This window comes from Seriola lalandi, unplaced genomic scaffold, assembly GCF_002814215.2.
Source record: "Seriola lalandi dorsalis isolate HSWRI2012SDOR001 ecotype SW California unplaced genomic scaffold, Sedor1 jcf7180002054832, whole genome shotgun sequence".
Taxonomy (NCBI): domain Eukaryota; kingdom Metazoa; phylum Chordata; class Actinopteri; order Carangiformes; family Carangidae; genus Seriola; species Seriola lalandi.
Genome location: NW_019525385.1, coordinates 1,285,587 through 1,311,418, shown reverse-complemented (window position 1 = coordinate 1,311,418; position 25,832 = coordinate 1,285,587). Strand labels below are relative to the sequence as shown.

Sequence of the window (25,832 nt, the reverse complement as noted above, 5' to 3'; positions counted from 1 at the left end):
CAGACATGGCGGAGGATACAGTGTAACTGAGGATCAGCGGCGGAGTTACGTGAGTTTTCCCAGCAGTTGAGTCGGCAAAGGGCGCATTAAATGTTACAGAAGAGGAGGAAAATGTGTTCGGTTAAAGCGTACTCTGAGGGGAAGCAAAAAACGACCTGAACTGCCACACACGAGTAAGATGGAAAAATGTATCGCTGTTTAGTGCAGTCAACAGCCTTGGGCAACAAATATGGCTTCTTGTGCCTTTTTCAATATGCTATAAAAATTGATCTCCCGTGCAACCTAACGCCGTGGTGGCTCCGGCGAACTTCTGCAAGCCGCGATAAGTTAAGTTCAATAATCGCTCGGTACTTTTGATCGGTAAGGATATTACACCCACTTGGCCGTCTGGGTTAGCTGGGAAGCTACGGAACTACAGCGGATAGCAATGGAGCCAAAGCACAAAGAGTTGCTAGACCAGTGCCACCAGAACTTATTGGAGTCCATAACAGATGCGGACCGAGTGATCGAGCTGCTGATAGTTTCTGGTACCTTGAGTCAACTCGATAGGTTCGAACTGGACCAGAACTGTTCGTCCAGCGCCGAGAAAGTAGACCACCTTTTGAAGATGCTGATGAACAAGGAGAGCGACCATTTCCTCGACCTGTGTGTGGCCCTGGAGAAGGCATACCCTGACCTGTATACTGCCCTGTTCAGCAACAACGGCGGTGGACCTGTGGACCACTCCACCGGTAAGAGCTGAGACATAACTACTCATAAATAGGCTTACACTTGACTGTAAAAATGAGTGGACCGGCCACTGCATAGCTCCTGCCTTGAGTACGATCTGGGTGGTCTGGCGCAAGAAGACCGTGTGTGGATAGATACACAACAGCGGGCTTGGAGCTTCACGTATTATTAGCCAAACTGCATAAGATCATAATACAGGTTCATGTGAAGGTTGCAAGGGCAGGCAACAGTGCCGCTTGCAACATGGTCGCACATTTGCAATCAGAACTTAATGAGTGCAACATTATGCTCTGTTAAATGTGCAAAACATAAATGCACTAGCCTGCCTCTTTAAAGTAGACATTCACAATGGCCTGCAGATCTGATGCACAGCTTGTGATTAATTCAGCCGTTACTGTCATCCACCCTGCCCCTAAAAGGCTCTTTCACAGTCACTGCAATGCACAGATTACACATCCATGGTGTAGAGTTGGTTTGGCCAGGTATGGTGTATATTTCTTCTAAACATAGTCTGTTATATTTGTGCACTGTTAAGAGAAAAAAAAATCCCAAGATCAATTCAGTCTTATCCAACACAAGCTCCAATTTATAATCAATGGCATGATATGGTTAAGGTACATGAGCTTGCCTGACTTGTTTCCATGACAACGGGTTTACCACTGACATGTGGGCCAATATCGACCTGTACATGGGTGTGTGCGTGCAGCCTACCCATGCCTGCTCACAAGCGTAAAGCATGGTGTGGATCAGTCCACCTTCTCATATGGAGAGAACCACAGTGGTTTCCTAACAGCCACAGATTTCCCTCCAGTATTGCATTTATGCTACATTTTTAATTACAGTTTATTCACTGTTGTCATTTGATGTGCACTCTGTCCTCACAGCAACTGCCTCCACTTCAGCGGTTTTGGTTGTTGTTGCACAGAGACAAAGGGCAACCAAGTGTAAAAGCCTCGTCTAGTTTTGCCTGTTTTGCTTTGTCTGAATGACTGAAGCCAGTGGCTTACTCACAACCAGCCTCATGCCCCGAGGGCCTGAATGCAGGATGAGCCTTGAGATCCAAATGTGGAGAAGAGACGCAGAGAAATGCTTCTCTTTGACATATTCTACATGTAAAACAACCATGCAGTCTATCTTATACACCATTTTGACACAGCTGAAGCTTTATTTCAAACACATGTCTGTGTCCTTTTTTAAATACACAATGTGATCCATAGTTTACAGCTGCCAAGTTGTTGCATGTCTCTGTCTACTACCAGCAAGCAGACCTTAGCAGGTAATGCTGAGCTGGTGTCTTGCTCTGCTCTGCTGACTGGATCACTAATGCTTCCTCAAGCTTTATTACTTCATTGTAGTACTGTACTGTTGTTGCTGCAGAATAACACTCACACTGACAGCTGTTCACCTGTGAGAAGATGAACATTGGACCCTGTGTTAGTTCCTTGACTCTGGCTGGACTTGACAATGTGGAATTGGGCTTTTCTCCACACACCTTTACAGACTGTAGCACTGGGCCTCAGAGCTGACCTGCCCTGTGCTAGGAGAGAGTGAGTCTGGCTAGTCAGCCAGAGGTTATTCAACAGAGGATTAGGCCCTGCTCTCCTCTCTCTGGTGCAAACTCTCTCTGTGAGACACGCTTTATCATGCCTCTACAATCCTCTGTTATTAGTCGCCACGCTCTTGGCTCCTTCTGTTTTGACTCAAGTGTTGTGGTTTTTTTAATTATTTTTTTTAAATGTGCTTTTTATTATCTTTTAGTGTAGTCATTCGCCTGATGCGATTACCGCGTTTTAACCACACTTTGTGAGAGACCGAAGACAAGCCGCTCACAGAGTACCTCCAGGCAAAGAGGCACATAGGGATGAAATTTTCAGAGCCCCAGTGTGTCTGTGAACGACGCTGGGTGAGTGAAGAGAGGGAATATGAGTGTGTGATGAGTCTTACTGATAGCAACCTGCTCTCAAGTCTTCCTCCTCTCATGCTGCCTGCCTGCTCTTGTTCTCAGATGTGCCTCCTTTGCCAGCTGAGCTTCCATACACGCACACATACGGAATCATCTGAACTCCAAAGAAACATCCTCACCCCAGAGGAAAAGCATACAGATGCCTGCAAAAATGCTCAGTTGTTTAAAGCTAGGGCTCTGTAAATTATTAGTGTTTTGCTGGCTAACTCCAACACATTTGCTGTAGTGAACCCACAAACAAATCATTCATTATTTAGCCTGTTGTGTTCATCAGTGAGCCATGGGGACTGACTGGCTCACTGTTTTTAACAAATTCTCGAACTCTGATTAAACTGCAGAGCAGACGATTCACTCTGTATATTGAGTATGATTGAAGTTTTTGGCCTTGTTATGCTGCAGAGCAAGTTATCAAACTGAACTGAAGTCATTTCATAAATCCAAGCGGCTGCAATCAAGCTGATTTCATGGCTCGGATTGTGTCCTCATCCTGTTGCGCTACATTGGACAATATTCTACCTAAAGGAACAGAGCAGTAGAAGAGACACACCTGCACCCCCCCCACTCAGACTCAAGGGTCTGTGACAGTGATTTAAACACACTCCGAGAGGATGGCAACACAATTCTCCCTGACAGGATGCAACGTCCACAGTCCTCTTCTTCTCCTGCTATCTGGTTGCCTTCATTTACTCATTGTTTTGGTGTCTCATTCCCATGCTTTATTGTCTTTTTCTCTGACTCACCCTCCATCCATTTTTATCTTTCTTTCTCTTTTCCCTGACTTATTATATTTCTTTTCTCCCCATTGAGTGGTTTTGTTTCTCTGCATACTTAAATGGAGGGACACGCCAGAGAGACAGAAGAGGGTGATAGAAAGACGGGGCAAGAGAGAGGTAGACAACAAGCCTTTTGTTGAGAAGTTGAGCAGGCCCAAAGTGCACAGTCAGCAGCTTGCTCTGTGTACAGCAGCCTAGGACATAGGCCAGTGTGTGTGTTGTTGAAGAGGAGGGGGGGGGGGGGGGGGGGGGGTGCTCTCCTCTCTGTCAACTAGTTTTTGTCCCACTCTATAAAGCACAGTGGACAGACAGAGTGAGTTATGACCCTGACGCTCTTGTCACGACCACTGCTCTTAAATATCTCCCATGAGCCGGACCTTTCTTCCCCTCTTCCTCCGTGTCGTTGTCTGTCACTCAGTGTTTCTCACGTGTCACCCCGCTCTCTTTCCCCTCGCCACTCTTTGTACTACAGTCTGACCTTATCCCCCCCCCCCCCCCCCCCCCTTCTTGCTGTGGAGAGGAAGCCATCAATTCATCTGCTGTTGACCGATGTTTCTGCTTAGGTGTGATTGATGACATTTGAGTAGATCGCATTTTCGATGAGTTGTGGGCGTGAGTTTTATTACATTGCAGTGTCTCTGCACAAACAGCAATGCAGGCTTCGGTTAAAACGGGCCAGGTTGTCTCTGTGCTGTGATTTAAGTGAGCCAATAGCGTGCTTTCGAGTATAGTGCTGCAGTGGTTAGTTGATTAATCAAACAGTTGAGCACCAGAACACAATTTTGTATAATGAATTAATCATTAAATGTTTTTATGAAGCAAAGATGCCAAAACTCGCAGGTTTCAGCTCCTCGATGTGACAATTTGCTGTATTTTTCAGTTTTTATATTTGAATATATTTGCATTTTTCACTGTTTTTTTTTTGTTTTGTTTTGTTATTTTTCATTCTATAGACTAAATGATTATTTGAAATTATTGAAAATGAGTGATGAAATCATTAGTTTTAGCCTTATTTGAGTTGTAATCAGGACTGTTAATGGTATAGGGTCTTTTGTCAGTAATGCTGCTCAATATATCTATCTAATCAAGGCCTGAGTTTCAGGCTAATTAGACGTTGGTCTAACTCCTTCCACTGGGCCGTTGGTGTTATTCTTCCCATTTAATTCCGTTGCTCTCTAACACAACATCTTTTTTTCTGTGTAAAATTTGTATATTTTTTCACTTTAGCATTAATATCTGATGGCAGGTTTATCTACACTCTGAAAGTGCAAACCACAGCCAGGAGGCTGTACTGAAAAAGAGGACTTCATTACCATTTTACACATGTTCCTCTGCTTTCTAATTACCCCACAAGGTAGAGGAAATGCCAGCATCTAAATGTTTACCAGTGCTATGAAGTCATGGAAATAAACAGCATCTTTCCTTGGCCCCCCCCTGCTTTGTTCTGCAGTATTTTCTTTCTATCCCTCCTCTCCTCTCCTCCCATCATGGTGTCTCTTCCACCCTTGAATCTCCTTGTTGCTCCATCTCTTTAATTCTCTACCTTTTTTTATTTATTTATTTTTTAATCTGTCCTTGCTACACATGCCGTCATTTGTCCTTCAGTCTCTGGCACGTGACCCCAGGTCAAAGTGACCTGTAATCACCAGCAAATGATAGTGATGGTGGAGATCACTAGTACCTCCACCTTTTTGTATAGATTAGAAACAAGAACAATGGATGACACGCAACAGAGGTCACAGAGTAGATTTGGGTGAACCATATTATGAACCTCCAGCAAAGGATCAGAGATTGCCTGTCCTGACTAAAACACCTTCAAGTAAAATTAGCGCATATGTTTTTAATACCAGAGGCGTCAATGGGAGCTAAATCCCTAATGACATCTTTGTTGCTGATAGTTATACAATAGAAAAGGCCTTCCTGTCGCATCCATATTAGTAGGTCTGACTTATGATTATGTGCACTTCTCTTCGACACTAGATTCCCTCCTCTTGGTGACCTTTAAAGAATTATAGTTCAATTTAATCATCTGAATTTTCTCAACACACAATGAAAATGCTTTCAGAATAAACATGGTCTCCTCTGTGATTAAACATGAAAGGAATGTCACAAAGATTACCCAAATTCCAATAGTGGGTTTATTCCACACAGACAGGCTGTTGGTAGTATTTTGGCTTATATTTGTACTAGCTGTGTAGCAGAGCATTTGGAGGACATGCAGGCATCTTTCACCTTTTTGTTTTTGACCCAACCCTTCGCACAGGCTAGCTGGTCAAAAAGAAATGATGTCTCATTTATGCTGAGCTAGAGCTCTTTGCAGGGAGAAAACCCATTATGGCTGGCTGATAATGGGCTGGGCTGGATTGCACTCAGGGGATTTTTTTGGACTTTGGTGCTGCTCAGCAGTTCTGACAGGTCTGCCGGGCAGAAGGCTCAGGGCCTCTTAGGTTTTCTTCTACACATCTCCTTGTTTTTCGCTTCTTGTCCCAGAGTGTTTACACAGATCCAAAATGACTATATTGCTGCACCTGGAGTAGATGGTCTTGCATTTCAATCAACAGAATAACAGATCTTATTTTGAGTCTTGCCACAGGGCAGGCATGGACCTTTTGAGTGAAAAAAGGTGGGTGGGTTGGACCATAGGCTGGAGCTGTGAGTCAGACGATGTGCGTGCGGTTGAGTAATCCTGGCTCATCATGTTAGATGTCTTCTTGTTTATGTTTCGTGTAGACCCCTTAAATCAGATGATCAATCCCTTACCCCAGCAGCAAGGCTTCACTGGCTCATTGCCCAGAATCTTGGCCTGTCGTGTCATTGCCTCCCCAGAAGTTGGGCCCACTGCATGGCTTACTGGAAGTCCCACAGTACAGGGAGGGAGTTGGACGAAGGGGAATCATGTCATATTTATACACCAGAATTTAAACTTTAAACAGATTTTGTGATGAGGTATAGGATAGGATACAGGTGTCTTTGATAATTATGACCTTAGTGTGGTTATCAGCCAGACAAAACCAATCCACTTTAAATACGGTTTCTTAGTCACTGTTGTTATAAGTATGTAAAACTTCAGGCCTTAAGACTATGTTGGTGTCTGAACGTCTCCACGGTTAAGATGTGATGTGTAGTTTCAGCTTCATGTTGCCTTACAGTGACACACACAGATTTTAAATAGAAAAAGGGGAAAAGAGCGCTGGTACTTGATTGGTACTCTGTGAATATTTTGAAGTTTTTAAGTTTTGGATTAGTACCCAGTATCAAAGCAGAGTGGGTGGGATCGCCACATCCCTTACTTGAGCTGCGTCCTCCATACAGGGAGAGGGATTTAGAGGTCTGCGATGCCAGAGTAAAAGAGATACTTTCTGCTTGCCAGCTTAATGCTGACATATCCTTCATCCTCACTTAAGCACACTGTAAAATGAGTGGATAGTAGTTTTCAAGCGAATTATTAGTGTTGCTGTTATTTGCACTTCTGTAGTTTAATGGCTGTGAAGCTGAGGACACAAAAGGAGATGGAGCATAAAGAATATTTGGACTCTGCTTGACACTTGGTGTGTGACTGTTTTTTTTTTTTAATCACTGTTGCTCACTGACAGTGAGAAGAGCTGACAGCGGCTAATAAAGGCTAGCTCGCAGTATTATTTTTGGAATGCTAATGCTGCTCTTTTACCAAGTGGCCCTGAAAATTTTTGTCTATGATGTTCTTGGGAACTGAACAGGCGCCTTGGCTGCTTCGAATCCATGGTTTCAAGGCTTGTCAACATGCCCTGATAAAGGGAGTGTGAAGCAGTAGCAGAGTCCAATCGCGATGATAATCATACGTGCGTTACGTTTTGGGAGACACAATCGTTGTCAGATAAGAGAATTTTCTGGAGCTGATGAATAATTTAGTCTCACCCGTCGGTGGAAGCCAGACTTTGCATCTTTGTTTGATAAGGCTCCCCTCCATCAGCCTCCCAACTCTTATGCTCTTCTTTTTCTCCACGCTGCAGAATTTACTATTCCTCTCATCCAGCTTCACCATGGCAACGTGTGTCATCTTGCTTTATGTGCTGGAGAACATAATCTGGTTGTCTGAAGCAACTGTTGGTGGTTGAGCGCATCGCTTGATTGGGAGGGAAAGCAGAGTGGAGAAAAGGAGGAGTGGGGGGAAGTGGAACCCCTTAGGTAGGGCGAGTACTCCCCTGACCTATTTAGATCACAGCGACGGGCTTTTGTTGCTGTCGCCTCAGGTCCTCCACTCGAATATTTCTCACCTTTTTAAAGTGTATCTCTTGATGGAAGCCAGTAGCAGATGCTCGCTCCTTGTTAGCATATCTAATGGCTCCAGATGAAATCTGTCGTGATGTATTTATCTGTTAACTTGAATGTTGGGAATGATTTCTCAGGTCTGATCTGACCTGTCGTCTGTCTGTTTTTGGCACAGAGAGGCGGATTCTCCCACTGTATATCATCAGATCTATGCTGCTCTAATGGATAGCCGTTTGACTGATGCAGCGAACGTGTTTACAAATGATCGGCCTCACTGACTGTGGCTGCTGCTGCTAATTGCTATCGATGATTAAAAGCCTGTTGGAAAAAGGCTAATGCCACTGACCCATCGACCACCAGATAGCCGGCTTGCATCTGACATGCAATACATACTGCATCCATTTGTGTGCTTACGGGGTTAACCAATCAGCCCATTACACTGATCTAAATATGGGGATTCTGGTGCACATGTTTGCCCTTGCAGCCAAATCAGATTGTGAGATACTGAGGATTGTCCCAGAACTGCCTGGTTCATGGGAGTTATAGCTCTCTGGTGATTGGCGAGTGTCCTCAGTGGTACAGATTACTAGGATTTTAATTTATCTGAGTGTTTTGGCTTCCAAATCACAAAATACAGCATTCAAGAAGGTACATTTTTAGACTTGTTCTGGCACACAGCTTTACTGACTGTACGGTATTTTAAAAAAAGATTTATCCTCCAGCTGAGCTGGCATAAGACCGCTCAGTAGGTTCACGTATTTTACTATGAGACTTTGTCAGTCAGATACTGGTTTCAAGAAGGCAGTTGTTGCTTTTCAGTGAAGCCAAGGAAACGAGCAGGAGCCTTTTGCATAGCTGTTTTGATTGTAGAGAACTAATGCTGTGCAGCTGTTCTCATCATGTCTGATGGAACAATATGAAATCAAAACTGTGTGCTCGGAGCACTTTGCAGAGTAAAAGTGTTGAGCATCAGGGAACGTCAGAACAGATTAAAAACCTTTCCGCCCTGCTACTCTCTCTCTTTTTTTTTTTTTTTTTTTTTTTTTTCACAGTCTCTCGTCTTACTTCTCTCCCTCTTTGTCTCTCAAACACCCTCCCTCCTTATCTCTTTTGCGACTTAGTTAGGCTATCTCCTTTCATCTGTCCTCCTCTGCTCCTTGCTTTCCTCTTGTTTCCCCTCTCGCCCCCCTCTCATCTCCTCTCCTCTGCTCTGTCTGCGGGGCCTAAGATGGAGTAGCTCAGTCGCACAGAGCTCATAGTTAATTAGGCTTGGCCTTGTCACACATTGAGGGCTGGAGCCAGAGCTGTAGCTAAACCCAGTGGGGAGGCAAGGACAGAGATGGAGATCTAGAACAGTTGGCGTCAATCTATTGCCTGCTGCTGACAAAGCCAGCTAGCATTCCCCTGCTCTCTTAAACCCTGCGTGTTCGGTTAGCATTTACCACATTAGACAAGTATTATCTGCGCCTCACTGTGCTGTTTTATGTAGGTCCAATTTTTATTTCTCAGTCTATTGTTTTTCTTTATCATTTACAAATGACACACCTTTGGGTTTTGGACTCTGGGCTGAACAAAACAAGACATTTAAACAAATTATCCATAGATAAACCAATAATGACAATAATCAATCTAAAAATACTGTTTGTTTGACTAGTACTATGTAGTAGTGAATGTAGTAGTTTTTGTACTCATTTAAATAGACTCTTTCCTCACTTTTTCCCCCATTTTTCTTGTCAGTTTTTATCACTGGAAGCATTTTATAAAGTGTGCCGGTTGTAAGAGGGCCTTATCCACTATATATAGTATAGTTATATATATATATAATTGAGCCTTTAGTGTTACAAAAGCATATATTCTGCAGTACACACAAATGTAAGATGTCTTTTAAACAAATTCTGTCCATGCTGTCAGCCATATTTATGTTGTCCTTTGGATGAGGGACTCTGCAGTATGGGGATCTGCATAGTCTCTCCTATGGATTGTGGTAGCCTGTGTGAAATATCCCCCAGCTTAACGGTGTGTACAGCTATTCAGATAGGGAATCGTTTTCTCTCATTCTCTCTCTCTCCCTCTCTTTCTCTCCATGTGCTTGACATAAAAAGAGAAAATCCCATTTCAGCCGTGACATTCTGCCTGTGTAGCAGAAACATACAGGGACTATACATCAAAGCAAGGCAGAGTGCACAGTGAGGGAAAGGAGGTTTAATGACGACGGCGGTCTGGAGTGATAATATAGAGCCGCTAAGAAGGAGTGTTGAAGTTATTATTCCATGTATAAACCTTGCACCAAATTTATTATACAACTGTGCAGGGAATATGAAGCGTGCTGTGTAATATTTATTTCTTTCCTCATTGCATGGGCAATTAATTCAGGCTTGCGTATAATTGGTTAATCAATCTATCAGTGCTCTGTGTCTGAATGTATCTCCTCTCTTGGCAGGTTCCACATACAGCGTTCTGTCCACCATGCCCTCTGACTCCGAAAGCAGTAGCTCCCTCAGTAGTGTTGGTATGTATAATGACCCAAGATGCCTGTTATGCTGTGTGTGTCATGCTAGGTCAGACTGGTTCTATACAGCCAACAAATGCACAATAACAGTGCAAAATCAGCATGGCTCTGTTATGACTGTTTACTGTTTTCTGATATTACCGTAATTCCTGATTGTCTGCTGGGTTACAAAGTTCAAGAAGCCAGTATTTTATATTTCCTTTGCTTTAAACCCCACATTGAGCCAATAACACTCTCCCAATGTCTTCCTCTTCCCTTAAGGAAGTTTGCCATGCTTGTCTTTTCCTAGTTTTGACAAAGGTCCAAATGACTCAGCTGTGTTACATAAACCTCCAAAAGGGCCAAATGTTGAGCCAAAGATGAACATAATCCCCAGGTTTCCTGCCATGGCTGTTCTTTTCTATGAGGAAAACAACCCTCAAAATGACTCATTAATGGTGTAAAATTTTTTGTCAGAATCTGTCTATTTGGCAAAGTGTCAAGCACACAGAATAAAACGAGTGACCTTGTTATTTTAAGGACAAATCCTCCTCCGTTAAAATCAATCTGGTGAATTTTAATCTCAGTCGTGACAGGTAGAATTGAACTGTCAGATCTGATAATGGCTGCATAAAGCCAGGGTAAAGAAAATGCAGCTATATAGAAAACAACCTTTTATAAATGAGGGATTTCAGGGTGAAGTTGTAAATGCTTTACAAAGACTTCAGGTTTCCTGACATTCCAAACACAGGAGCTTAAATCAAATAAAAAAAAAAAAAACAAAAACAAAAAAAAACAAACAAAAAAAACCCTGAAAACCATGGTTTAAAACACAGAGAAAGTACCAGAGACACAGTACCTCATCACAATCCTATCTGCCCCTTCTGCCTTTCATTTTCATGGCAGAGATTACAGATGTGTGGTTTAGTAAATCCAATGTAATTTTCAGCAACTCTGCAGCAAATTGTCCCGGAAAAACCCCCGAGTAGATTAAACAGTCCGTGTCCCTTTGGGTGTGTTACATTGTTCAGATATTATTATTATTATTATTATTATTATTATTATTATTATTATTATTATTATTATTTTTTTTTTTTTTTTTTTTTTTTTTTTTTATGTCAGTAAAGTCAAGAAGAATAATTTGATAGCACCTGGGCTGGTGTATGTTATGCAGCTTCTGAATGATGTGGATTGCATGGGAAACTTTTTTCCATTGTGTGTTGATCAATAGTCCCAGCCTCCAGTAATGTGCTCAATGTTGCAGGTTCGCCTGTTAACGGTGAAGCGTCCTCCCCGCCCCCAGCCATCAATGACAACCGGCCATCCGGTGACAACTTGGATACCATCTTGTTCCAGCTCCGCCAGGTGACCAGGGAGAGGGATGAGCTTCGTAAGCGTCTGGCGTTGGCATCGCCCGGGACCACCTTCGATGACTGCAGGTGCAAATCCTGGCCTGCCTGCCAAGTTGTTGTTGTTGTTGTTGCTGTTTTTTTTTTTTTATTATTCCTTGTGGTAACAGTTTTATTTGGCTTATGTCTATGAAACTGTCTACTGTGATTATAGATGCCTTTTTTGCCTACATCAGATCCAACTATTGACTCAGACCTGAGATTCATTGCAGAGAGCTGCAAAGTTTATGACTGGTAATGTTTACTCTCTCTCGGTTGTTAAAGGCACTGTGATGTCAGTGTCCTCAGTTCTGGCTGCCATGTTTTCATCTATGAATTCTCTGCTGTCTGGAGTAATGTTGACTCTACCTTGCAGAGAGAGGGCACTGACACTGGCTGCTTAATTAAGTTTAATGTGCTCTACTTACCAGATGTTTCGTGTGCAGCAGATGAGACGAAAGGGCTGTTTTGCTTACATCAGTGCAAACTTCTTTTTTTTTTTTTATAAATCTTGTTTACATTTAATCAAAATTTCATTCCTATGTTATGAATTCTCATACGAGGGGAAGGTCGGCCTCCTATCTGAGCAGTTTGGCTACATTATCGTACAAGGCTGCAGGATAAAGCGTTGACTCCTTGCTCCTGCTTTTTCTCCTTAAGGCCAAATTCCAAAGCCAGTCATGATTATGAGCGTCTGAAAAGCCAGTGCATGAGGGCCATGGCGGATCTGCAGTCTCTCCAGAACCAGCACACCAAAACACTCAAAAGGTGTGAGGAGGCTGTAAAAGAGGCTGACTTCTACCAGTAAGTATTTCTCCAGCAAAATGTCATGGTGCTTATTTTACCTCTCTGGTTGCTAATGAAGAACTCATTAGAGTCATTAAGTTTTTAAATATTAACCCGTGTTATGTAGTTTAAATGCATTGCAGCTAGTTGCTTAGATTTCCATAGGGAAGAAGTTGTGAGTGTGTGTCAGGACTCATTATTGAAGTCCAAACGTTGTGGGATGAACATTCTGTCATTTTCCACCTGCTGCTTTTCAGCATAGAAATAATTAATTTTTATTGCATTGTTTTACTGGAATGGTAACAAATACTGGCATGGTGTTGCAATTAACCTAATTGAAAGAGCTACAGTCGGCTTTCACAATTGAAAGGGAATTGGCACTACAAAAAAAAAACATGCATGGTTTTAAAAGCTTGGAAATGGAGGCATTTATGTGATTGAATTATTCAGCCTAACAGCTCATAAGCCAAGGCAAAATTTCTGGAGCGCAGAGCTGATCATATGGTGTATTAGCTGTTAGAGAGCTTTGCTGGTTAGAATATTTTCTAATATGATGGAAGCAAAAGATAAGTAGTCAAATTAAGTTAATAGCGAATCAGGCTGACATTTTACACAGTATATAAATAACATGGATGCTTTCTACGGTTTTGGCTTAAGTCGCTGTTACAAAAGAACATCAACTCGAGATATTCCATATATAAAGCTGAAAAATTGACATATAAAGTAAGTCTGTGCTGCCTAACATTTAGTATCACAATAAGGGGATTTTTACCTTCCTTCAAAAGGCAAGAGATTGCACTTTGGTTATGAGTTTCTGGAGGAATGAACCTCTAGATAGTCTGCCTCTCTTACATACTGTCCACAAATCAAATTAGCTTACTTTATTTTTTACATTTTGTCGCCACTGTTTACTTATAATATAACCAAAGCTTGTTTTCTGTTATGTATATTCACATGTACAGTCTATTTACCTGTACGTGCACGTGTTTACTTCTCCTGCGCGTCTGTGTTTTTTCCCTCTTTCCAGCATGTTGCACAGCCGCGTCCTGGGCGAACAAACACAGCTGAAAGAGGAGATGGAGACACTCAGGAGGGACAACGCCCAACTTGTCCGAGAGCACAACCACCTTAAACAGAACTGCGAGGAGCTCCAACGACTGCACAGTCAAGACCAGAAGGAATTGGCAGACCTCCGGCAGCAGCAACAGCAGGTACAGTCCACACACACACACACACACACACACACACACACACACACACACACACACACACACACACACGGTTTCTGCTGTAGCTGTCCAGATGTTATAAGGACAGAAACCACAGATTTACTGATGTGACACAGATGTTAGAGCCAATATACAAAATCAAACCAATTATTTACAAAAATTACACATTTTTAATGGTCCAGAGGGATTTTCGCCTCTTATCATTTTGAAGTCATACATTTTGTGACATTACATAATGTTGTCTGTTGTCTTCTGTGTACTAAAGACTTTGTTCACAAGGGTGCTGGGGCACGTATTGGCCTACTGTGCAATACTGTCTCTCACAGCACCCATGGGAACACTGCAGTGGTTAAGAGCACAGGGCAGCCAAGCAGATGGAAATGCATACAGAGCATTTCTGAAAAGGGCAAGTGCAGAAGAAAAGGGCTGTGGCTTGGGCAAAGGGCACACCGACCCAAACCATGTAGCTACAAGATCAGTGTATACGCAGTGTTGTGCTGTGTCGATGAGGTCAATACAGCCCTCAGGTCACGGCAGCTCTCCCAGGAATCGGGAGGCCTATATCAGCAAGACCTACAGTAATGAGACATTCAGAGAATGAGTAATGCCAGCTGAAGGACACACTCTACATATAAAACAGTTCATTTTGCAGGCCAGCCATTTGGTTTTTACTTGCGTGCAGTTCTAGAAATGCACTTACACTTACAAAAGCCATTGTTCAAGCTGGCACTGGTTTTTGCTTGCGCTGTAAAAATCTTGCCTACACATTGATGCCATCTGCTGCTAAGGTGGGGCACAGCAAATACAGGCTTAGTTCAGTTTCATGTGACAACAACATTTTGAACACTACCAGTGCATGTGTAATGACAAGTCATATGACCTCTTGTTGTCCTCACTAGGTAATGAGAGAGAAAGGCTCATCAGAGGTGTTGAACAAACTGTATGACACAGCCGTGGACAAGCTGGAGGGTGTAAAGAAGGAGTACGACGCCCTGAGCAAGCGCTACAGTGAGAAGGTGGCGAACCATAACACAGACCTGAGCCGCCTGGAGCAGGCCGAAGAGGAGAACCGGCGGCTGCAGAAGCAGCTGGATGCGTTGCTCAAACAGCGCGACTCAGCCGTGCACTACCAGCAGCAGTACTCCACCTCCATGAGAAGGTAGAAGCATCATCACCTGCACGCACACATACAGAGAGCAAGACACGTGAGATGAGATATGTATAATGTTTGAGATATTAATGCTTGAATCAGTGCAGTAACAGGTGTAAACACGCATAAGAGCAACTGCTGCTATGAGCATGAACAGCATCTTAAAATGTAGCACCATGTAGACCTCTTCATCTTCCTCTGCTCCTCCAGGTTTGATTCAGTGCAGCTGGAGCTGAACAAGTCCTCGGCCCAGAACAAGGAGCTGCAGAGAGAGATGGAGCGCCTGCAGTCGGAGGTGACGCGCTACAAGAACCTGCAGCTGAAAGCAGCCAAGGACTGCGAGAAGTACAAGGAGGAGAGGGACTCTGTGTTCAACGAGTATCGTCTCATCATGAGTGAGAGGGACCAGGTGATCAAAGAGCTGGACAAGTTACAGACGGAACTGGAGGCAGCCGAGGCCCGACTGAAGAACACCTCCTCAGAGAGAGTGGTGGCCAGTGAAGAGTTGGAGGCGCTCAGACAGGTATCGGGCATAAGAAAGCGTCGCATGTATACAACTGTAGTTCATTTATCAGTCACAGCCGATACACTCTTAATATGCAGAGAAGTTATTGGCCAGAAAAGAATGGATGCTCCAAAAAACATCATGACAACTGTTCTTATAAATCGTCAAAAACACAAACAATATTAAATATTTCAGACAAGCTCAAACAGAGATTAATGAATGACATGAGCACCTCTTCTCTCCAAATCTGATATATGTAGATAAGGGATAGTTTGAAATTTGGAAAACTATTTTATTTTTTATTATTCACTTTCTTGCAGATGGTAAGATGAGAACATCGATACATGTCTCATGTCTCAGTTACCTTAGCTTAGCGTAAAAAACAAGGAAACGGCAAGTCTAGCTCCGTCCAAAGGTAACAAAATCTGTCTACTGGCACCTCTAAACAATCATATCATCATATCTTGTTTGTTTAATCCAAAATGATTATGTGCTGGACTATTTCCTGATCAGGCCCAGTTGCTAGGCAAACAGTGGAGACTCTAGGCAGTTATTGGTTGTGGCCAAGAACAGTTATGGCAGATAAAAACCCCATAAAATGGCGAATTATTGTTTCTACACATCCAGCTACATATTTACCATCTTGTCTAACTCTCAGCAAGAAGGTAAATAAACGTATTTCCCAAAATGTTGAACTATTCTTTTAACCTATTACCAGACAGCCCCGTTTTCTACAGAAGCGTGAACACAATGTAACCAAAATAAAAAGGTCACTGTTATACAGCTCTTTTGATTGCAGTCATAACCCTTGTGTAATATGAAAGCTAAGTCTTTAAATGTTACAACCAAAAAGTCAGAGTGAGTGTAAGAGATACTGAAGCAAAGATACAGCTGTTGCAGTGATATGTAAATCCTAAAATGCTTTGCACAGATAAAATCAGGAGACTTGGTGCTTTCAAGCAAGGTATATTTTGTCAAGGTTGTGTGAAGACTGAGTCCGGTACACACCAAAACACACCTAAAGAAGTTTTACCAAAGCCAAAGCATCCCAAGTGTGGGACGGTGTGTTTGGAATAAAACTTGCCATGACTCATCAGTCACTGTCTTAATGATGGGTACTGAGAAGAGAGCTGATCCACTTGTATGCCCACCGCGTCCCCCAGGAGCTGTAAATGTCAGTTTAAACTATTTCCTCTGTGAAAAATTAATATCAACCTAATAAATCAGGTTTTTCGTGAGTGTGTGCATGACTTAGGCCAGGCATCCACTTTTCAGCCAGTGGATCAAAGGCTATTTTCACCCAGAATACTTTACAAAAATAGCTCTGCTCCACCGCCTCCTTTTTGAAGAAGATTTCTGAACACTGGTTGACAGACAAAAGAGATTCATAACTATGTGTTGGATCACTCGGCATTGGCCCGCAAATATTTTTTTCACATCACATTAATGACTCACAGTGTTTGAGATGCCCTCATTCCATTTTGCCCCCTTTGTTCTGTGACAGGAGTTGAACTCATCACTGGTGGACCGCGACAGGGCCATCTGCGAGAGGAACGAGCTGCTGGAGAAGTACTGCCACGAGGTGAAGGACAAGGCCGAAGCCCAGAAGGAGCTGAGCCAGGCCTGCAAGGACATCGAGACGGTCCGGGAGGAGAGGGACGTGGCCCGCAAGGAGAGAACGGAGGCCATCATTCAAAGGGATCAGTTACTCCGAGAGTACTACCAGGCCAGACAGGTAACAAACAACACCGCACTTTAGATTGGACAGTATGAAGTCAAAGGTTAGACACATGATAAAGAGCTTAGTGCAGCCAGGGAGCTGTCAGTTGGTGGATTACATCATGTCAGTGGACTGACCCGTAAGTGGATTTAGGTCACACCTCTGTCTGATCACTAGATGGCCCTGCAGGTCACATGTCCCCCGAACCTTAAACACCAGAAAGCTTTGGTTTGTTTAAAAGTCACACATCTGGTCAGTTTCTACATTTGCTGCTTTTAATATTTCTGTCATTCTCTCACATCAGGCAGTATCATGTGCATGTTGTAACAGCACACTTATTTAGAGAGTAACCTTATTCACGTGTACTCAATGTTCACAGAAACAAGATTCAGCCACCCTGGACATGGAACGAGCCAATAAGGAGATTGAGATGCTGAGGAAACAGTACGAGGCCATGTCTCAAGAACTGAAGGAGGCCTCACAGGAGGCTGAGGTGGCCAAATGTCGACGGGACTGGGCCTTCCAAGAGAGGGACAAAATAGTGGCGGAGAGGGAGAGCATAAGGTCAGTCTGTGTATTGATTTGTTACAGACTACTGATAGAGTTGGAGGACACATACAATGTCATCTTTGTCACAGGCAAAAAATCTGCTCCTCCCAATACACTCCACCCATAATTCTCAAATCATCCCGCCACCTCTGTCCTCTCCTTCCCCAGGACTCTGTGTGATAATCTACGGCGGGAAAGGGACCGGGCAGTCAGCGATCTGGCAGACGCCCTGCGAAATCTGGACGATATGAGGAAACAGAAGAACGACGCGTTGCGAGAGCTCAAAGAACTTAAGTGAGTTGTCGCTGTGCCTCAGTTATGATGGGAATTTTTTTTTTTTTTTTTTTTTTTGGAGAGACTCGTGTCTGCAATCCAAAGAAAATCATTGAGCCAGCACAGAACAACATTGTCTCTACTGAGCCAGCTCCGTGTGCCGCACTGTCTTTGTCTCTATAAGCTGTTGTCCTCAGTGTGTGGCGAGGCGTAAGCTGTGCTATTCTGCCTTTGGAGACATCATGGAGCTCAGTTGTTTGTCTGGCGCCATTTCCACATGCCCAGATTAAAAGTGTAATCCCGGAAAGCGTCAGTGTTTTGGACACGCATAAATATTTAGTCTCTCACTGTCACTCCCTCGCTGCCTATGATCATGTTTATATGGCATGTAAAAGCTCCCTCTGCTGGCTGAAGTGTATACGACGAGCATTTTTTAAGTCAAAGCATTGTATGGACTGTGCAGTGTGCTGTGACTTTGAGAGTTTCCTCCTCTATGCTTTGTAAAGAACAATGCAAAATTGGGGTTTTAATGTCACAGCTACCCTCAAGGCATGCCTCAGTGGGACACCATATATCTTACTGACAGCGGGGCATTGTGTTCATTCTACTTTTAGGTTTCTTATGAGTATATATATAAATTTGATTCCCTAAACATAAGCATAACGGAAGGGGTGAGTAGGAACGTAAGGGGGGAAAAAAGTGTGCTTTTAAGTTTTGTTTGTTTAAGTTTTTAAGTCTACAGGCTGGTCATGTGCGAGTCTTTCTGTTGCCTGTGCCAATCCGTCCTCAAGTGACTGACCTTCGACTCCGTGTGCGATGTCTTCCTTTGTTAAGGGAGAAGATGGAGAGCCAGCTGGAGAAGGAGGCCCGCTTCTGTCAGCTAATGGCCCACAGCTCTCACGACTCGGCCATCGACACAGACTCCCTGGAGTGGGAGACAGAGGTGGTGGAGTTTGAGAAAGACAGGGTAAGAGCAGCGCTCAGAACTTATTACTGAGAGTGATTTGATGACATGCCACTCTCCTGAGAGCCAGCAGAGCTCTAAAGACTTGCCAAAACTTGATGATATTAAAATAGATTTGTCAAAATTAATGAATCTACCGTCATTTCTATTATTGCCTTTACAGGATGACATGGATTTGAAGGCACTTGGGTTTGATATCGCTGAGGGGGTAAATGATCCGTATTTACCAGGAGATTGTGGAATATTTGTTACGAGGGTGGACAAAGGAAGTATCGCAGATGGAAGGTTAAGGTATGAGCTGCCTCATGAAGCTAATGCGCGTCCTTTTCTGGACTCACAGTTTATTAAACACCTCATCGTTCCGTCCTCTTGTGTTTCCAGAGTGAACGATTGGTTGTTGAAGATTAATGACATCGACCTGACCAATAAGGACAGGAAGCAGGTGGTGAAGGCTGTCCTTAATGGTGGAGGATTGATCAACATGGTGGTACGAAGAAGGAAGTCTCTGGGAGGAAGGCTGGTCACTCCTGTTCACATCAATCTGGTGGGACACAAAGGTATGTTGGTGCTGGAATACTTGGCTCGCTTATAAACAGATTTACATGTTTAGCCCTTGTCTCGTTCCCGTGCCTTGCGACCGTTTATGCTCCATTGTTGCTTTGTGTTTTCTTGTTTATCACCACATTTTTTTTCTCCTCTGTATCTCAGACAGTGGTATTGGTCTGGAGAGCGGGGTGTTTGTCACCGCTGTCGTCCAGGGCAGTCCCGCCGCCAGGGAAGGTTCTCTCACAGTTGGAGACAGACTGATCGCTGTGAGTCACTGTCAGCCTTAATGAAATCCTTTTTTTTTTTTTTTTATACACCCATCATCCACATCTACCACACTACAGCTCACACCCGTTCCTAATCCAGGCCTTGATCCATTCCAGTATCCACACTCCAAACCCAGATAAGGTGGGATTTGGCTGAGCATGTGAAGTAGAAGGAGAAAAGTCTCCTCCTTTAGATTAAACCCCTTTAAAAAAAAAAAAAAAAAAAAAAAAAAACTTGCAGCTCTTCAGGGCTAGGTGGAGCTGTCCTCGCACACACACACACACACACACACACACAGACACGGCTGCAATATACTCACACTTAAGGGAGTGGGAGAGAGAAGACGAGTGTCAGAAATGGAACTATGCACACCCATCTCTATCTTCGAAAAGTGACCTTGTCACTTATGGTAATCTGTCAGTAGCAGCAGAAATCTCAACTCCCCTGTTAGTTTAACCTTAAGCATGAAACTCGTGCATTACCTTTAAATCCCAGAGCACTTGGATAGCTCTGCTCACCAGTTAGCACCACAGCAGTGTCCTCCATGTAGCCAGGGAGCCAATATGCCAGATGATAGCTCAGCACAGCCACAATTAGCAATGGTAAGTACAGACGACGCGTTAAGAGATCTTAATCATGGAAGAGTATCGTATTTTAACATGCCCTTGTAGATGTTTACCACAGCAGTGTATCAGGTTATATATAACTTATTAAATGCTTAATTGGAAAAAAAAAAAAAAGAGTCCAGAGTGCTGAATCTGCAATGAAATATGCATGGGATGCAACTGAATGTCAGTAGCTAAACTCCACGGCTCAGAGGTGACTGTTTCTTCTCCCTGCTCGATGAAACGTCTCAGACTTGTTCTGGGTTAAAGCAGAAAGTTCTCTCCTGAACTTACTTTATGATAAATCTCAGCTATAATATATTACCCACTTTAGTATCTCTGACCGTTCCCTCTCAAGTCGAGCCCATTGTGATGGAAATGTGCAGATTGCAGTGTGAGGATTCTTCTGACTGAAATGTGCTGGCCCAAATTTCTCGTGGTTTCCCCACCGCAGCAGAATGAGGCACAACCCAGGTCCCAGCCGCTCTCATGTTCAGGAGATATGTCACCTGTATGTGTTTTTATAGACGTGTATCTATTTTGATAATACTGCCACACAGGACATAACACATGCACCTTAGAGGAATATCACAAAGACTACTGTGCGTTGCTTTAGTGCTGAAGGACTTGTCCTTATTACCAGTTTCTCTCTCTACTCCCCAGATAAATGGCATTGCTCTGGATAACAAATCTGTGACAGAGTGTGAGGCTCTGTTGAGGAGCTGCAGGGACTCTCTTAGCCTCTCTCTCATGAAGGTGGGCCACATTCATTTCACTTTCTGATCTCCTTTTCTACTTCACCTATGCCGAAAATCTTCAAGAGCTTTCTTTCTACTTTTTGCATGCCCTACTTAGTTTTACAACTTTAACTGTGTAGTTTGTGACAACTGAATTATCTGATGCATTACTATTTAACTAACCAGGGTATCATTTAAAGGTTTATCATTTGGTGTGGCTTATACTGTTATCTGTCCCCACCTCACAGTTCTTCCCTCACAGCACGTCAGGCCAGAACATCTTTGAAAGTCTGCGTGAGTCGTCAGAAAAGTCCAACGGGCGCATTCACCTGTCAGAGATTCACTCTCGGAACAGCCGCAACCTCAAACACAACAGCTCGACACAGACTGACATCTTCTGCCCCGATGTTGGGAGCACTAGCACAAGTAGCATCTCTGGGGAGAGGAGGAAGGTCAGAGGTGAATCTGAGGAGGTATACAGCGACATCAGCAAGCCGTTCTCCACAGGTTCCCTCCACGCCACCAGCCTTCGGCCGGCCTCTGACTTGGGCACTGGACGCTACGGGCCCAGTGCTTTCCAAGAGTGCTGTCCCTACCCAAAGGGGCCTTCCTCCTTGCCCTTTGACCCTGTCTCGCCCTCAGACTGCATCACAATGGAGACAACCTTGGAGAAGAAGCACAGTGGGGGTACATGGCCCAAGATGATGGTTGGAGGTATGTCTGTTGCACCAGATAACTCCAGTCCAGTCACAGCTGCAGCCCAGCTCTCCATCTATAAATCACCCAAGCAGAGGAAGTCCATCTTCGACCCAGACACTTTCAAACGCCCTGAAACACCTTCCTCTAAGATGGAGTACATGGCGGCCAATCAGATTGCAGCAGTAGCTGCCGCTGCTGCAGCTTCCCATTCCCCTCAGCCCTCGAAGACGGAGTCCCTCTCCTCCTCATCCACCCCTACCCCAACCCCTCCTACCCCACCCACTCGCAGTGACTCCTTTAAGTTCAAACACAAACATCAAAGCAGCTCTGCCTCTGACTGCACAATCACCTCAGACGGCAAGGGAGAGGCTGTCATCTCCATGGCAGCAGGAGAGAGCAGAGAGAGGAGCGAGCGAGAAAGAGACAGGAATGGAAACCACTATTTCCTGGACGGCAAGGTCCTGACCTCGAGGAAGTCTTGTGACGAGGACATCGGCCGAACCAGAGGGGAGGAGCCAGAAGTGAAGAGACCACGCCCTAAATCTGCCCCTGCCCTCCGACGTAGGATGACACCCCAGACCATCACTCTTCCCACCTTCCAAGTGAGTCTCTCCTTTAAGAAGGCTCTCTAATAAAAAGATGGCAAACATGATGCATTTGAGAAGTGTTTAAAAAAATCTAAAATGGCACCAACATTTCAAATCATCCCGCTGGGCCAAAGCATCCATTTTGTAATAGAATTTACAGCCCCGTCAGAGTTATACCTCTGGGACTTGCCTCTTTGGCAGCGTGTCTGAGTGATTGATGCTTCTGCACTGGTACAGCCACCCAACCCAATAGCTGAGTCAGTGCCTGGGGCTCAGACGACTATGCCTGGCTACCTTTTCAGGCCCTGAAGCACATAGGAGATGACGGTGGGGGGGTGGGGGTGGGGATAAATGTTCATTTTACTGTTTTGGGATGTTCATGCTGTCATTTTTCTCATATGATGCTTGTCTCCAGCAAAGGGCAGAGGATTTCTCCCAAGACATAATGGCATTGTTGTGACCCTGCAGGGAAAATGGTAACCGTTTGTTTCTGTCATTCATCACAGAGCTACTCTAACGACGAGCATTCACCAGAGCCCAGGGACATGCTGCGTTCCTCCCCCAGCCGATCCCATAGGCACAGTGTCGGCTTCGTCCCCACAGTCTACAATGGCACCCTACCTCCTAGTGAGTTTCCCAGATGCTTACATAAACACACGCTCTCACCTTAATCTTAGATATCCCCCCCCTCCTCTAACATGGTGGTGTGCCTGTGCTTTGTCAGATTCAGCCCACCGGGGGCTGGCTCCTTGCCCCGCTGTGACTGCCGTGATGAGGAATCCGGTGTACACCGTGCGCAGCCACCGCGTTCATACCAGCAACTGTCCATCTGTCGCCTCCCAGATATGTCACCAGCACACCCACACCAGGTTACCTCCTTTTCACACTCACCGTTTCTTTCACCGCCGCTCTAAAACAGATTGTCAGTTCAGTGTTTCTGGCTGTTATGATGAGTAATATATTTAAATTAGCCTGTTTCCTAAAGGCAAAAATCACATAATTAAATTTTGGTTTGAGTGGAAAATAATTTAGTACCGTTGGTTTGCCCTGATATTGTGCAGTTATGATTTAACTCAGCCCATCAATTTAATTATCTCTCAACTAAGAAATATCTTGCTTGTTTAGATAATTATGAGTGTTTCCTTTATTTTTATTTTTATCTTTTTAAAAATCCGCACAGCCCCCAACACCAGGGTCGTCTGAGCCTGGACCTAAGCCAGCAGAAGCGCACAAGTGACTACTCTGAATCCTCGTCGTCGCGCAGCAGCAGAGCTTCACACGGTACAAACTCACTGCCCTCCAGTGCACGGCTCGGTCAGTCTGACACTCACGCACGCACTCACTCACACACACGCACACACACACATAAAGGTCACAAATCATTGTCCCTTCCTTTTTTTAATCGGATATTATGTTAATTTCTGTATCATTTCATCCCGCTGCCAGGTTCTTCCAATAATGTCCAGTACCGAACAGAGAGGATCAAAATCCCTTCCACTCCCCGCTACCCCCGCTCCATGCTGGGGTCAGACAGAGGTACTGCTCTCACTAGTAAAAACACACTTCACACTCGCCGCACGAGTATTAAAACCCATAAAAGCACCTTGGATCAGGCAGCTATAGGTCTAAGCATTTTTTTTTCTTTTTAACTCTGTTTCACAACCCTCGGGCCTGGTTTAACTTTGTCAGTTTCGCTGAATTGTAAGATCAATGTCTTGTTTGAGGTTTAACAGCCTTGGCAGAATGAAAACAGGAGCCAAAATAAATTTCATCCCCAGATGTGGAAGTCTCCTTTAAACACTTGAATTATCCTGTTTTATAAGCAGTTTGTCAACATGTTTGTACCTTCCAGTCTCTTTAGCTTTTGATTACCACCAAAATACACTTGTATCTCCTCTGTGCGAGGTAATAATGTCCATCATCAGTGGTCAGATTGTGTGCAGACGGAAAAATAATGTGTTCAGATGTAAACCATCTCTAGGCAGCTCAATATCTGATCATCCAAACCACCATATCAGGTGATTAGAAACACATTTTTAAAAAAGTGTAAGCTTCCATTTGCACATATAGAAACCAAAAACAACAAACTGTTGACAAGTAGCAATATCCTTTTCAAAAATGAAGTGCCAGGATATTTGTGGATGTGGGACAAGTCAGCTGGGGAATTAACTGTTGCTCTAGATATCACAAAATGGTGTGACGCTGTAATTGTAATCACATTTCAATGCATATTCCAGAAGTGTATTTCATGTGAGATGTAAATGTCATTTTAGACTGCAGAGACCCTTACTCTGTCCCTCTCTGCTCCTCCTCCCCTAAACCCAGGCTCCCTCTCGCACTCCGAGTGTAGCAGTCCCAGTCTCATCACACCTCCACATTCGCCACTCAATCTAGAGACTTCCTCGTTTGCCAGCAGCCAATCACAAGGTTCCATTTCCACTTTACCTCGGATCTCAGTCAGCCCTGTGCCAATAGGGGAGCGCAGGAAAGACAGGTATGATGGAGACAAGTGTGCATGGATAAAGATTTTAAAGAGCAATACACTCTGTGGCTCTACAGATGGTGTAGATGTTGGGTGAATGACGGAGAGTATGATTATAAGGCTCACTTTTGAAGTGGGTAAGATATGGCCTGTGTCTGCTCTCAGGGATCCTCCCAGGTTATTTCAACAGGCGTTGCCTGGCAACAGGTATATCCTGGTCAGAGCTCTGCAATCCCTCATTGAAATTCAGATTGAAATCCTATTAAAACTTGTTTATTAATTTTATGGAAGCTTCTTCCTGTTTCCAAAATAGAAGCAGTGTGTTGGAATTTTCTTCCAACATTTCTGTCCCATTTTGTATCACCAGCACCACTCAGTCTTTTTACACCATTACTGTCTCTGTATGATATCTGTCCTCCACTCTCCTCTTTTATCTTCCTCCCGCCTCTCTGTAACCTTCCGCTTCCAGATCTCTTTACCGTAACCGATCTTTTCTAAGGATTCCTCTGGCTGCAAGGCCGAGGTTCTCCTCTCTCAGGAGCCTCAGGTTCGTTCTCCCTCACAGTGCTACAAACAAGGGAATGCCCCCACCCACCCTTCCCCTCAAACGTCACGTTGTTCACATGCTTCAGTGCAGTTGGGTAGATAATATGGAGGAGCAGGATAGTCTTGTGCAGCTTCCATGCACTATATTATTTTGATGTTTTTCACCCACTACAAGAGCGTGGTTTAATTTTCAGATTGCTAGTTCTTTGCATGCTGCAGTGTATGATATGTGCCTCCGGAAACAAAAAAAGCCCTGATTAGTTCCACTTAGTGAACTTCAAAGGTTCAATGTTGTGTTTATATGTCTGCACTTGTCTCCCTCCATGTCGGAAAACCCACTTGAATCTCAGATATTGCATGCAGTCTCCATGCCCCATGATGACGACATGGTCAATATGCATGTGTATATTTTGGCCTTAAGCCAAGTCACCCTTTAGTCTGCAGTATGTATGTTATGCAACGGTATTATTATTATTTAGCCTCGAGCTTCTGGGTCATGGTCTTGTTTGTACACCAACACTCTGTTTACCCCTGTCTCTGGCTGCTAATCCATTCCTCTTATCCTTCATGGAATTGTATGCCATGTCCAAAGCCAACT

At 44.0% G+C, this 25,832-nt stretch overlaps 1 protein-coding gene across 4 annotated transcripts in view; it reads left to right on the top strand.

Moving 5' to 3' along the window:
* dlg5a (discs, large homolog 5a (Drosophila)) overlaps nucleotides 1-25,832 on the top strand; it is a 35,778-nt gene continuing 9,946 nt past the window's right edge. Inside the window, exons 1-22 of one of the 4 annotated variants that reach the window (XM_087179385.1) lie at nucleotides 1-731; nucleotides 10,154-10,222; nucleotides 11,466-11,640; nucleotides 12,250-12,393; nucleotides 13,403-13,586; nucleotides 14,504-14,763; nucleotides 14,965-15,277; nucleotides 16,764-16,994; nucleotides 17,359-17,543; nucleotides 17,697-17,822; nucleotides 18,636-18,768; nucleotides 18,929-19,056; nucleotides 19,147-19,322; nucleotides 19,474-19,577; nucleotides 20,847-20,939; nucleotides 21,169-22,221; nucleotides 22,713-22,833; nucleotides 22,931-23,075; nucleotides 23,387-23,520; nucleotides 23,653-23,742; nucleotides 24,532-24,700; nucleotides 25,158-25,235. In XM_087179385.1, the coding sequence (XP_087035511.1) occupies nucleotides 428-731; nucleotides 10,154-10,222; nucleotides 11,466-11,640; nucleotides 12,250-12,393; nucleotides 13,403-13,586; nucleotides 14,504-14,763; nucleotides 14,965-15,277; nucleotides 16,764-16,994; nucleotides 17,359-17,543; nucleotides 17,697-17,822; nucleotides 18,636-18,768; nucleotides 18,929-19,056; nucleotides 19,147-19,322; nucleotides 19,474-19,577; nucleotides 20,847-20,939; nucleotides 21,169-22,221; nucleotides 22,713-22,833; nucleotides 22,931-23,075; nucleotides 23,387-23,520; nucleotides 23,653-23,742; nucleotides 24,532-24,700; nucleotides 25,158-25,235 (4,415 nt within the window). In that variant the 5' untranslated portion in view covers nucleotides 1-427. The remainder of the gene's footprint in view (nucleotides 732-10,153; nucleotides 10,223-11,465; nucleotides 11,641-12,249; nucleotides 12,394-13,402; nucleotides 13,587-14,503; nucleotides 14,764-14,964; nucleotides 15,278-16,763; nucleotides 16,995-17,358; nucleotides 17,544-17,696; nucleotides 17,823-18,635; nucleotides 18,769-18,928; nucleotides 19,057-19,146; nucleotides 19,323-19,473; nucleotides 19,578-20,846; nucleotides 20,940-21,168; nucleotides 22,222-22,712; nucleotides 22,834-22,930; nucleotides 23,076-23,386; nucleotides 23,521-23,652; nucleotides 23,743-24,531; nucleotides 24,701-25,157; nucleotides 25,236-25,832) is intronic. The other 3 variants (XM_023426587.2, XM_023426588.2, XM_023426586.2) reach the window with 3 other exon arrangements.